The sequence below is a fragment of the Urocitellus parryii genome, chromosome 13 (assembly GCF_045843805.1).
Source record: "Urocitellus parryii isolate mUroPar1 chromosome 13, mUroPar1.hap1, whole genome shotgun sequence".
Lineage (NCBI taxonomy): Eukaryota > Metazoa > Chordata > Mammalia > Rodentia > Sciuridae > Urocitellus > Urocitellus parryii.
The window spans coordinates 62,222,950-62,236,723 of NC_135543.1; the positions used below are offsets into that span (position 1 = coordinate 62,222,950).

General features: G+C 39.7%; 1 protein-coding gene across 1 annotated transcript in view; it reads left to right on the forward strand.

Annotated features, from left to right (window-relative positions):
* The window catches only part of Cep192 (centrosomal protein 192), a 111,004-nt gene that overhangs the window by 24,649 nt on the left and 72,581 nt on the right, over positions 1–13,774 (forward strand). Inside the window, exons 11-14 of the mRNA XM_026401973.2 lie at positions 4,066–4,411; positions 4,988–5,131; positions 10,665–10,729; positions 11,594–11,803. Of these exons, the coding sequence (XP_026257758.2) occupies positions 4,066–4,411; positions 4,988–5,131; positions 10,665–10,729; positions 11,594–11,803 (765 nt within the window). The remainder of the gene's footprint in view (positions 1–4,065; positions 4,412–4,987; positions 5,132–10,664; positions 10,730–11,593; positions 11,804–13,774) is intronic.

A 13,774-nucleotide genomic window follows, 5' to 3' on the forward strand; every position in this document is an offset into this window, starting at 1 on the left:
TTTTGCTCCATGTCTTTGTCAGCACTTTGTGGAGTTCATGTTTTGGAGCTTGGCCACTCTAATAAGTGTGTAATGGTACCTGATTGCTTTAACTTGCATTTTTTTAGGATCGTCTTTTCATGTGCTTATGTGCCAGATGTGCATCTTTTTTTGGTAAATGAATTTTTATCTTAAAATTTTTAAAAATACTAATAAACAAATCATTATTGTATATATTTATGTGACACTGTGTGAGGTTTTGTTATTTTTTTTGTTTTCTTTTGCTTTTTCAGTACTGGGGCTTAAACTCAAGGGTGCTTTACCACTGAGCTACACTTTTTCTTTTCTACTGTGACACAGGGTCTTGCTAAGTTGTCGAAGCTGTCCTTGAACTTGAGATCCTCTTGTCTCAGCCTGTCTACTAGTTGGGATTATGGGCACGTGCCATTGTACCTGGCTTAATATCTGTATACAGTATGGAATGATAAACTGAAGTTATTAACATATCCATTACCTCACTTTTCCTTTTTTTGTGGTGAAACATTTGAAGTTTACTCCTTTGGTTATTTTGAAATGTATGTTATATTACATTTTTATTGATATAATATTGTTAATAATAATATGTATATTATTCAGTGTAGATTTCACAATTTATTCTTCTTGTCTAAACAAAACCTCGCACCTTTTGACCAACAAACAGCTCCACACCATCTCCTTCTGCCATGTTCCCCTGCCTCTGGTAAAAGCACTCTGCTCTTTTCTTTTATAAGTCTGAACTTGGTAGAGTCCATATGTAAGTGAGATCATGCAGTTTTTTTTCTGTGTCTAGCTTCATTTAGACATTTTAATGTCTCCCAGCTTCATCTGTGTTTTCACAAATGACAGAATTTTCTATTTTAAAGACTAATATTGCATTCTAAATACTTGCCACATTTAAAAAAAAATTTGTTCATCCTTTGATGAACACTTAGATTGAAAAGACTTTCTGCTCCATTGTATTGTCTGCTCACTTGTCAAAGCTCAGTTGGTGATGTTTCGTGGGTTTCCTTCTGGGCCCTCTGTTCTGTTGAGTTGACATGTGATCTAGTCTTTGACTAGTACCACACTGTCTTGTTCCGGTGGCTTTATAGTAGTAAGTCCTGAAGTTGGGTAGTGTCAGTCTTCACACCTTATTCTTATTCTTCAATACTGTGTTGGCCATTCTGAGTTTTTTGCCTTTCCATGTAAATGTTAGAATCATCTTGTCATTATCCAAAAGTTGGGATTACATCAGAGGTATAGATCAACTTGGAAATTCTCTCCATTTTATCCATTGCAGCCCTTGGCATATTAATCATAATTGTTTGAATTTTTGGTCTGGTAATTTCATCATCCTGTTTTCTCTGCTTCTGCTTTTTGTTCTTTCCCCTCTAAACTGTGTTTCTTGCCCTTTGGTAGGCCTTGTAGTTTTTTTTTCTTGGTAGCTGGGCATGAAAAATCAAAAAGAGCTGCTGTTTGTAGGTGTTGGGGACAGGAGCTTTCCATTCTACAATTAGGTCTTGTGTTTTAGAGTACTTGTACCTTTGGGCTGTGGATTTTACAGGTGATTCTCAGTTATTTTCCTCTGCTTCATTCTCAACAAGATGGCTAGAGGAAGCTGGAGTTTCTCCCAAGTTAGTTAGGCTCTGAGAAAACCCTAGCAGGTTAGGTTCTGGTTAACTGGTTTTCCTGAGGGGTAACTCTGTTAAAAAAATGGTTCCTCTTCCCTTCTTGCCAGAAGCCTGAGGGATTTTTCTCCAGTATTTGTTTTGAGAACCTAATTGAGCTGCTGGAAGTAAAATTCAAAAAAGTGTGGGAATCCCCCTGTGAGAGGGTCCCCTGGAGTTTTCAAAACCTCTGAGGCTTATCCACACTGAGCCTGCAAATTCAGCTGCTGTTCAGGTGTTCTGTGCAGGTCTTCATTGCTGTGGAGGCTTCTGCTCAGGAGTTTGTGCTTCAGCATTTGTGTTCTCTCTGCCTGACAGTTTCTCCAGGTTGGAGGCAGTCATTCTGTCTTGGGATCTCACTTCTCTCACAGATCTAGTATGACACGTCTTGTTAGTGTGGTACTAACACTGTTGATTTGTCAGTTTGTTGGTGTTCCTAACATGCAGATCCAGAAACTGGAAATCACACCTGTATTACATAGTCAGGATTATTCTTAAGTTGTTTCATGGGTAAGATAGCTAGTTTTCCACATTTAAAAAAATTTTTTTTTAGTTATACATGGACACGATATCTATATTTTGTTTGTTTATTTTTATGTGGTGCTGAGGATCGAACCCAGGGTCTCTCACGTGCGAGGTGAGCACTCTATCACTGAGCAACAACCCCAGCCCCTTTCCACATTTTTTTAAAAAGTCTTTGCTCTTGTCATATATGAAAAGCAGTTATCTAGTTTTAAGTGTCATTTCCTGGTCATCTTTGTTTTTTCCCTCCTGGATGATTAATATTTTCCTGATTTTATAAAGTCTCTGTGATATGGAAATATAGTGATGTTTATGTAGTTTGGACTTCAGTATTTGTGTTAGTTCCTCAGGGTTGCCAGAGTGAATTGCCTCAGTCTTGCTGTCTTCAGACAGTGGAAATGTGTCCCCTCAAAGTTCTGGAGGCCAAAAGTCTTACCAGGGCAGTGCTCACTTCAGGGGGGTCTAGAGGAGAGTCCTCCCGGCCCCTCCCAGTTTCTGGTGGCCCTTGGCATTCCTTGCCTTAACGTGGCATCCTGCACTCATCCTCCGTGTTCACTTGGCTTCTGTGTATCTGTAGTTTTCTTCTCATTTCTCTTATCAGAATATTGGTCTTTGTACTTAGGGCCCATGATAAATTCAGGATCATCTGTTCTCAAGATCCTTAGGTTAATTACATTGCAGTGACCTTGTTTCAGAATAAGGTCAGGGCTTACATGTTCTGTGTTTAGGATTGGGGTATATCTTTTGCAGGGAACACAGTTCAAAATACTATAGTATTATATTAGAAAATGCTGTCTACTAATGAATGGAAAACTTATGTGGATTTTGTCCTATACTTTTACATCTAAATCATGTAGAATTTGTTTTGATACAGGGTAGAGAGGTAATTTTATTTTGTATAATAATGTTGTAAATTCATTCAGTTATTCAGTGACAGCACTAACAGTTGAACCTTTCTTCTTCCAAACTCACCATGTATTCTCTTATATAGAACTACCCCTCTTACTATTTTAACTTGAAACTTTGCTGATCAGACTGTTTTGTTATTATACATCATAAAGAACTATCATTACAGGTTTCATTGGCATTTGAGATCATGGTGGTAGCTGACTGTCTAAAAATAGTATTACAGGCAGTTGAGCCTCTCTTCAGTGATTGTAATTATAGAAAAGAATAAATGGCATTTTGGGAAAGTGTTGGAGATCATAATTTTAAGTCACTGGCTTAACTGATATAGTTATTATTGGGTTCTTTAGGGGCATTTATAGTCTCTGTTTTGCTCCTATTAAAAGATATTAATGAGTGTTTTCATTGGCTTTTATTCATATTAACGAGACTGGTCATATAGGACTTAGCCACACCTATAGAGACTTATTGGTAACTACGAAAGTCAGATTTACAGTTTTATTGTCCTGTAATGTAACAAGACAGAGGATCTACTTTTCTTTCTTTTTTTTTTTTTTTTTTAATACAGGGGTTGAACTCAGGGACAATCAACCACTGAGCCACATCCCCAGCCCTATTTTGTATTTTATTTAGAGACAGGGTCTCGCTAAGTTGCTTAGGGCCTCTCTAAGTTGCTGAGGCTGGCTTTGTAATCGTGATCCTCCTGTCTCAGCCTCCCGAGCTGCAGAGATTACAGGCATGTGCCACTGTGCCTGGCGAGGATCCACTTTTGGCTTCTAAATCTGTTGATGTTATTTTGCCATGACCACATTTTAAAGTTGTTTGGTAAATTACTTAACATTGGTTCATATATAGACTATAGTGAATATGTATAAGCTGTTCCTTCATATAATTTTATATCAAAGGTACAATTTTTCCTATAATATTATAAAATGAGTTCTGAAAAACTCTGTTCTGTCCCTGATTTTTAAAGGAAAGTGCAAGAGAGGATGTTCTGGTGAAGACTGTCGGCACTACCAATGAGAAACTTAACCCTGTTTGTTTTTCTGACAAAACTACTGATAACAGTGGTTTTGATCTGACTGACTCCGTCAATCCTTATCAAAATAAGCACATGGCATCAGATTCAGAAACAATTTTGCACACAGATGGATGCTTAGACACAGAGACTTCTACCATGTCCGTTCAAAAAGATATTTGCATAGCATCTTTGAAGCCCATCAGTGACAATGGAATTAGTTCCACTGATATTCTGTGGTCACCAACTTGTGACAGGAGAACATGTGACTGTTACAAGTCTGTTGAAAAGAATGAAGACCGTAAGTGGACTCTTTTATCTTTTTGAATAGAATTAAAGAAACATGTAAGATGTTTACACTTTTTTAAAAATATTTTTTTAATTGTAGTTCGATGCAATACCTTTATTTTATTTATTTATTTTTGTGTGGTCCTGAGGATCGAATCCATTGCCTCATGCGTTCCAGGCAAGTGCTCTACCACCAAGCCACAACCCCAGCCCTATGCATTTTTAATAGGTTAAGTTTCTATGTTGGACTTTCCAGTCTTTCATATTGAAGTATGTAAATGTTTAATGGATTTTAAAGGTTTTTAAAATATACCAATATTAGAGGATTTTTCCCAGAAATAATATTCGTGAGCAGAATCAGAGCTCTTGTGCAGGTGCCTGGAGAGGTCCTAATCCCCTTTTCCTTTACCCTCATTTTCCACTGTGAACTTTTGTGAGTGAGACTGACTCCCGCCATCAGGGAGATGGATGTTCCCTTTCTGAGAGGAAGGGCAGACTTCAATACTCCTTGTGACTACAGCAGTTAACTTACTTGAGATGGATTCACCATTGCAGTTCTGCATGTGTTGTGTGGGATTTTATTTTCTAGAACCGGATCTCCTACAGAGTGTGATCTATCAAAACGAGGAGGGCAAGTGGGTCACTGACCTTGCCTATTACACATCTTTTGATAACGAACAGGATGTGAATATTTCTCTAACTGATGAGATGAATGAAGACTTCAGATCTGGTTGTAAGTATATTTGACAGCCCCTTTTATTGTGCCCATTGTGTTGTTTCTGGTGGTGTTCTGAGAGCACTCTGTGTATGCTGATTAGACCCCTTCTGAAACCCAGCAGTGTTGTGCACGTGCCTCACTGGCTTTTATAGGAACAAAGGCTTGAGCTGGTCAGGCTTAACCACCTCCTCAAGCAAGCACAGTGGTCAGACTAGCACGCTTCTACTTCTGTTTAGGACCTGTGGAGTTGTAGGGCTGAAAAAGACTTTAGGCTTACATAGTCACTTTTAAATTCTGTCATGAGCAAAAGAAATGTTCTGATAAGTGTACAGTTACCAACGGCAGAGTCCATTTTGGATAAAAACTTAAGAAATGAGAGTGAAAATGATGGAAATGACAAAAAAGATAAATGAAATCTCAGAGGATAGGAGCAGTAAGAGAAGCAGTTGTTGGTTACATACCCTCTGATGTTGGAAATATATGGGTTTAGGTCTGCAGATACAGGTTCGGCCTCACCCTGGGAAGGCATCCCTATGCTGCAACCTTAGGTGCCTTAGCAGCTCTGCAGCTGGTATGAGGAGAGGCACTCAGTGGCCTCTAAAGCCAACTTGTTTTCAGTAGTCTGGTAGTCTCCCAGGCACCAAAGGAACAAGTATGCTGACTACTGCCTGTGCCAAGCTTCTCCTAAAGGTCCAGCGATGCAGCAGTACAGTTGAATAATGTGGTATGTCAGCCCTTGAGACACTGTCAGCCGGAAAGGGTAATTTAAGAATATAAAACACACAGCAGCATAACAGACACAAACCAAATGCCTTTGAAGTTTAGAGGAGAAATAACTTGCATGAGTGGGTAGCGAAAGGATTTCATAGAGATCATTTTGTGGTACAGTTACAATAGGTAGTCATCTGGGGACATTAAAAAATTCTAAAAGGAAGGAAAAACTCAAGTTGAAAGAATGAACTGGTACAGCCTGGGTACTTTTTGAGAAGGTGAATGGTCTAGTGTGTTGACACTCAGGCCAAAATAAGGGGCGAGTAACAAAAGAGGTCAGGCAGGGCCAGGGTGTCAGAGAGTTTTCACTCCTGTGGTAAGCAATAGGACCAGACACTCCTCTTAACTGGCTCTGCAAGCCATCTTCTGGCAGTATTGATTGGTTGAATGGGAAATGGAACAAAGTAGCTAATGAAAGACATGGAAGTAGAGCAATTAGGATTTGGTGGCTAGATTTCAGAAGATGGTAGAAAGGCATAAAAAGAGAGGATTGTGTTTTGAGTTGCTTGGGAAAATGGCAATACCATTAACTTAGATGGGGATATCAGAAGAAATTGTTGGTTTTTGCTATTGTGTTTTGAGATGGAGGTATTTACTAGTTGGAAGTAAGGATTAGAAATCTGTAGGTAAGTTATAGTTGGACTTGGTCAGTACATCTTGATTTAAAAAGGACAGTGAGGGCTGGGGTTGTGGCTTAGAAATAGAGCACTTGCCTAGCATGCATGAGGGTTTGATCCTCAGTACCACATAAAATAAAATAAAGACTTTGTGTCTACCTATAATTAAAAAATAAATATTTAAAATAAAAATAAAAAGAACAACGACGACAGAGCATGAGCAGTGAATATTTATTTTGTCACTTAAAAAGTCAGAATTCATGAGCTTCTCGTGTATTGCTGTTGGGAATATAAATTGATTCACCATATTGGAAGGCTGTTTGGCAGTATCTTGTAAAGGTGAACTTTATGAACTTCATACTACATGACCTAAAAATTCAAAACCTAAGAATATACTAGCAGATAGGGTGTATCTATTAACCAGATAACACCCACTAGAATGCTTATAGCAGCATGGATTGTAGTAGCCCCATATTGGAAAGCTCCCTAGTTCTTATCAGCAGGTTAACTAATACCCTATAATGTCATGTGATGTGATGTGACAGAGTGTAAAAATTAATAAGACTGTACACTTATGAAGTATATTGTAGGATGTATACTTACCAAAGTATATTATACTTTGGTAAGCAATTTTTTTTTAAATTGATGCATTGTAGTTGTACACAACCGTGAGATTTGTTGCTACATATTTGCGCACGTGCATAGAAAACCAATATAATTTGGCCAGTAATCATTCCCAGTATATCCCCTTTCACTCCCCTCCTCATTTCCCCTTATCCCTTTCCTCTACTGATCTCCCTTCATTTTCATGGGATTTTCCCCCACACTCCCATTTTTCTTTTCCTCTCCCTATAGTAAGCAAAGTTTTTAAAAATTAGTGATTTAACTATAAAAAATTTAATTTGCAATTTATATTATAGGTTAAAGGCCAGTTCCTTAATACGTAGATAGTTCTAAAATCCAATAAGAAAAACACCTGCTACTCAATATAGAATTGTATAAAGGTTATAAACAGTTTATAGAAAAGGAAATTAAAATTGTTTTCAGATGTGCAAAAACATTCATTCTTACTCATGGAGAGAAATGTAGTGTAAATCTACTCAATGATAATATTTTTCATTTATTTTATTGGCAGTAATCCCAGAGGTTGGTAATAACACTGTGTTGGCAAGGTTGTGAGGGAAGCATGTGTTCTAGCCCATTGTTGGCACAGCCTTAGCAGTGGCAGCATCTAACAAAGTTGCAAATGCACACACCAAACAACCAGGCCATTCCATGTGGGGAATTCATTCTCAGGCACTCCTGCACAAATGGTAGGTGATAAACCCACAGGGTGAAGCAGCCTTTTTATAGGAAGGGAGGGGGAAATTGCTTAAATGTAAAAGAAGGTGATGTTCAGAGCATAAAGGTTGGATCCAGGGCTCAATTTCATAAAACTTCCCTACTTATGGACTTTCGTCAGAAGAGTTACCTAAGAGAAATGAGCCTCTTTCCCATCTTCCCACCCCCTTCTCTGATGGCCTTGAGTTTTGCATTACTTCTGCCTTCCGCCAAGATTTAAGCACTGGGGCTGGGGGAAGCACACAGTTGTTTTAAAGTCCAGCCTGTGAAGGCTTCAGGCGACTAATGAGAGGACAGTTAGTTGGAGGCTCGGCACATAATTGAGCAAGGATTCCTATAAGAAATGAAACTCTGCTTCTGTAACATCTGTGACTGACTGATGATGAACAGCTAAAGTAACAGGATACTCTCAACAGTCCCTTCCAGTTGAGCTCTCTGCCCAGTGATTGGAAAACCATAAATGAGAAATTATGTCCCAATTGATTCAAAGGTAATAAATAAATAAATAAATGAAAAACCATGTGACACTTGAGTAAATTAACTTTTTTCTGGGTGACCTTTTAAGAGACTGAGTTTCCTCCTTCCTCTCTTGGCTGTTGGAGCTGGTTGGTTGAACTTTCATATGAATGATCATGGTTTTAGCTTATTTGTGTCTGAGGTCCACAGGAGTCTCACAGAACATATTTATGTGGAATGGCTGTTTTTCGTGTAATTTCGGTGGCTGTGCCATAGGTTGAATGCCCTTGGGTAAAGAATGTATTTTGAGTGAGAAGTGACTGCTTCCCACAGTGCCTGTGGGCACTGGACTGTTCTCTCTGTGAGGGCCTTACGCTGCCTGTGGTACTCTGCTTTTCCTGACTGGGGCCATTACCCTGAGTTTCTCAGGTTGTGAATATAGATGGTCCAGGTTTCCGAAGGGGCAGTTTGGATCTAGTTAGTCCCTGATGATCATCTGAGAGTGGAGAGTATCTCCCTTGTTTAGGGCATGCAGGGGCTATTTCTTCTGGCTTCACTCTGCATCCTTCCATCTTTTTTTTTTTTTTTTTAATGAACTTCATGACATTTCCAAATCTTATTTTGTGACTCACTAAGGCCCTTATCTCCAATTTAAAAAATCATGGAAGTTTACAGGATATTATTCCATTCACGGATAATACTGTCTGTACATGTGAATTTTCATTGTTGTCTCCTCCCAGGTTTGAGGTCTCCAGATAGAACTCCCTTTGATTTACTAAGGGTAAGATTAGTGCCTTGAAAAACATGATTTCCTTCTGGTTTATAGGGTATATTATATATTATTTTTTCCATACAAGTATGGAATATATCTTATTCTAATTAGGATCCCAGTTCTGTGGGTGGTGAGATTTACTGTGGTGTATTCATGTTTTACATAGGAAAGTATATTACCTAAGACCCAGTAGGAACTTGGAAATGAGAGTGACTTCAACAAAGATATTACTTACAAAGGAATGATCAGTGTTAATAAAGTTCATCACAGGAAGTGTATTCCTGGGATAATAGCAGCAAGAAGCTATTACCACCTCTAGGCCTCAGAAGGCAAAGAGAGAGCAGTTATACTTTGGTAAGAACCTTGGAGAGTTGCTGAAGAAGGTGATCTTGGGCGAAGTGTTCAGGCACAGGGTGGGACAGTGAAAGAACTAGGGAAACGAACACAGCAGTCTCACGCTCCTTCTGCCTTCCAAGTACCAGGGATTGGGTGAGGTGCTACTGGACCCCGTGATGAGGTGCTTTTGGACCCCGTGGAAGTTTAGTTGATGCTATCTGTGAACATCAGCTTCCTGGGCCACTCTGCTCCTCTCTGCACAGCCCCTCTAGTGCCTGCAGGGGCCCAGAGTGGACGGCAGACTTGGCAGCATGTTTAAAATTCCTTCTGTTCACATGCTTGTCAATATCACATGCTTCTTGGCCTTCTTTGCTCATTGGCCCCCAGTTTCTGAGGCTTTGATGTGGAGATAACCTTTGTGAGTGGACTGACATTCATCTTACCTTGGAGTGGAGGTGCTCTGTGGGGACTTTGAGGGTAGGCATTAGGGGCCCACCTGTCCCTGAGGCTTCCTAGAATGTAGGATTTTATAAAACTGGTGTGTTCCTTGGCACACAAGTGATTTGGAATCCTACCTAGATGTCTTTGTGACTACTTTATAGAGAGGTTTATCTGTCTGGTGGTGCCAGGTGAAATTCTGTGTGTATTCATGGGTGGTGAGTACCTAGACTCAGGTATGCCAGATTCTTCAAACTAAAATAATTGTCCACATTCTGGGGTGCTTTTTGGCACCTGGGATTAACAGGGCACTTAATCATTGAGCCACATCCCAAGCCCTTCCTATTTTTTATTTTGAGACAGGGTCTTGCTAAATTACTGAGACTGGCCTTGAATTTATGATCCTCCTGCCTCAGCCTCTGAGCCACTGGGATTATAGGCATGTGTAAACTCTCTTTTTTTTCTGGGTAGGATGTTGCCTAGGTTGGCCACAAACTCCTGGGCTCAAACATCCCTCCTGTCTCAGACTCCAAGTAGCTGGGACTATAAGAGTGTACCATCATGAAAAATGCATTATAAAGCCCCTTTGGGCAAATTGGGGCAAATTAGTAAGTGATTGAATAATCACAGTAGTATTGTGTTCATTATCCAAAGTTCGATAATCATAGATTTACATACTTACACATGCATAACTTATGTGAATGGGAGCGTTCACTTACTTGTAGAAATGTGTTTCTTCAGTATTTCATTTTCCTAACTAACTTTTACTTGTCTACCAGCATAATGTAATTATATAAACTTGTTCTTTTTTTTAAAGCTGAAGCATTGAATATGATTGCACAAGATGAGGAAAAATTTAATAAAGAGCATCAATTTATACAGGTTTGTAATTACTTATAAAAAGTAAATTTTTAAACTTTTCTTACATTTAAGTACAGGCAGAATGTTCATTTTTTTGAATGATTAGTATAGAATCATTTATTTTTCTTATGTTAAGACGGTTTTTGCTTTTTCCTTCTCAATTATTAATTGAAGAACTCTGGCCTACCAAAATAAATCTTCAGACTAGGAGTGCAGCTTAGTGGTACAGTGCTTGCCTTGCATTCATGAGGCACTGTGTTCATTCCCCAGTACCACAAAAAGATTAATAAGTAAAATATGGCTTTAATTCGCTTACTGCTTTAAATACCTTCATGGATATTTCTGTAGCTTTTAATCCTGTTTCTTTTAGTGAAGATGTATGCTTTTTAAAAATTCTTGCTCATTATGATCAGTGTTTGATTAAGCAGTATATTAGGACAATGCACTTTATAACTTGAGCATTTAAAAAATTAGTTTCTTGCTGAGTGCAGTGACACAGGCTAGTAATCCCATCGACTTGGGAGGCTGAGGCAGGAGGATCGCAAGTTCAAAGCCAGCCCCAGCAATGGTGAGGCACTAAGTAACTCAGTGAGACCTTGTCTCTAAATAAAATATTAAAAAGTTACTATTTGGTTGCGACCCAGTGGTCAATTGCCCCTGAGTTCAATCCCTGGTGCCCCCCCACCTTCCCCCCCCCAAAAGTTCTCTCTTTTGGACCTCATTAGTTTTAGTAGCTGCTTATGCTTGAATTTGTTTATTTTTTTTCCTAATTTTTAAGTTTTCATAGTTAATTTTGTTGTTGTTGTTTTTATTTAGTTTCACATGTTAGAATAACAGAAGATTTGCTGGGGGAAAGAATGAAACAATGACTTTTTTTCTTCCTAGGAAGAAAACATAGAAGCTCAGAATATTTCGGTTGCACTAGCAGACACATCCTGGGTTGCTACAGTTAATTATAATCTGTTGAGGAAATCACTTAGCCCATCAGAGCTGGGCAGAGATGATGCCAGTTACATACGTCTGTCATTAGGAGAGTTTTTTGCACAAAGATCTGAAGCTCTTGGTTGCCTTGGTGGTGGAAATAGCGTAAAAAGAGTAAGTACAGAACATGCTTAAGTGGTTAAAGTCTCTGACATCTGAGGATGTTTTGAATTACTTTATTACAACACCAAACACTGGATAAAATAAAAGAGGTTTGCTTTGGCTTACGATTTTGGAGTCTGGGAAGTCTAAGACTAGGTGGCTATATTTGGTTAGCCTCTGATGAGGGCTTGGTGCTGCAGCTCCTCATGGTGGAGAAGGAGATGTGTTTGAGAAGGAGAAGCAGACGTGCCAGAACTGGGAAGGGGTGCCAGACTTCCTTTTGCAGTACGTTGCCTGCTCTGCAAGAGCTGTATTAGGCCCTTCGTGAGGGCGGACCCTTCAGAACCCAGAAGCTTCTGAAAGACCCCCCCACCACCTCTCAGAACCCTTAGGTGGTGACCTTAACGTGAATTTTGGTGGGGACAAACGATACTTTGAATTTTGACTGTCATGATGGTATTGCTAGAGCATAGTAACTTTAAAGCAGGGGCAGAATAGGAATATGATAGAACAATGGGGAGACTGAGCTTTTGAGTCACAGTTAGATCTGACTCCTCGCTAGCCCTGCCTTTCAACTAGTTCTGTGACTTTGAAGAATGCATGTAGCTCTTCAATGCTTAATTTCCCCAACTCTAAAAGTAAAAGTCTGTTTTACAGAGGTAAACACATTGGTACATAGAAAGCCTTTAGCCCCAGCGTGTGGCATTTGTCTCTGTCGTGGTATGTTTAACAGGTCGGAAGAAAATTCTAAGATTCACTTTTTAAACCTGTATAAAAAGATATTTCAAAATGTAGAGTATTTTGATTTAATAAAAGGTAGTACGTGTACAAATTTTTAAATGCAAATGATTATTGCTGCAAAGAATGAGTGTAGGGAAGGCACTGCTTCACCGTGCTGGTCAGGATGATGTCCGAGGGGATGACATTGAGCAGGCGCTTAAAGGATGACAAAGAGGCAGCTGCTTAGAGCTCTGGAGACCCAGTGTTCCCAATAAAGGGAGACCATCCATGAGCGTCCTGGAAGTTGGAGCCAGAGTGGTAAGATGAAGGCAGGCAGAGCTAATGTGAGGGGCCAGTGGTGGCAGGTAGGGTGGGTTGATGTTCAGTTCCAAGGGCCCAGTCATGTGAGTTCCTTGTAGGAGTGGGGTTGTATCTCACATGAACAAGCAGGAAGTGCTTGGAGGCAGGGAGCAACTCTGTCATGGTGCTGGGGCCCATCTCCAGGTGCAATAACATGCCACCATTTTTATAACTTGAGCATTAAAAAATGAGTTTCTTGCTGAGTGGGGTGGCACATGCCTGTAATCCCAGTGACTCAAGAGGCTCAGGCAGGAGGATCACGAGTTCAAATCCAGCCATCTTTGTTGGGACCCTGGGTGAGGAAAGTCACTGAAGCATAGAGGAACAAAAGTAGGCAGAGGCTTAGTGAACAGGAAGAAAGGTGATGAAGATTGGGGACTAGGTTGACATGCAGAAACATAATAAGTATAAGGATTCAAGATTTGTTCTGAAGGTAAAGTCAAGGATTTGTTGATAAACTCAACATGGGGAATTAGGGTAATTAGAGAGTATTTAAATTGGATTTCATGAAGGGTATGTATTAGCTTTCTGTCACTGTGACAAAGTACTTGAGATAACCAACTTATTTAGTAGAAAAGGTTTATTTTTGGTTCATGGTTTTAAAGGTGTTAGTCCATGGTGGTTTGGCCCTGTTGCTTTGGGCCTTGTGGCAGTACAGTACGTCATGGCAGGGGAAACTGCCCACCTTATGGCAGCCCAGAAGCAAAGGAAGACCAGAGGTGGTCAGGATCCCAATGTCCCCTTCAAGAGCATGTCCTCCATAACCTAACTTCCTTCCACTGGGCTCCACCTCATACTGGCTGGTGACTGAGACTTGAATGCTTAGATAGGGAATAGTTTTGAAATAATTGATGTAGTGCTAGAAATCACAATTGATTAACAGAACTTAAGTTTGAAATTGTA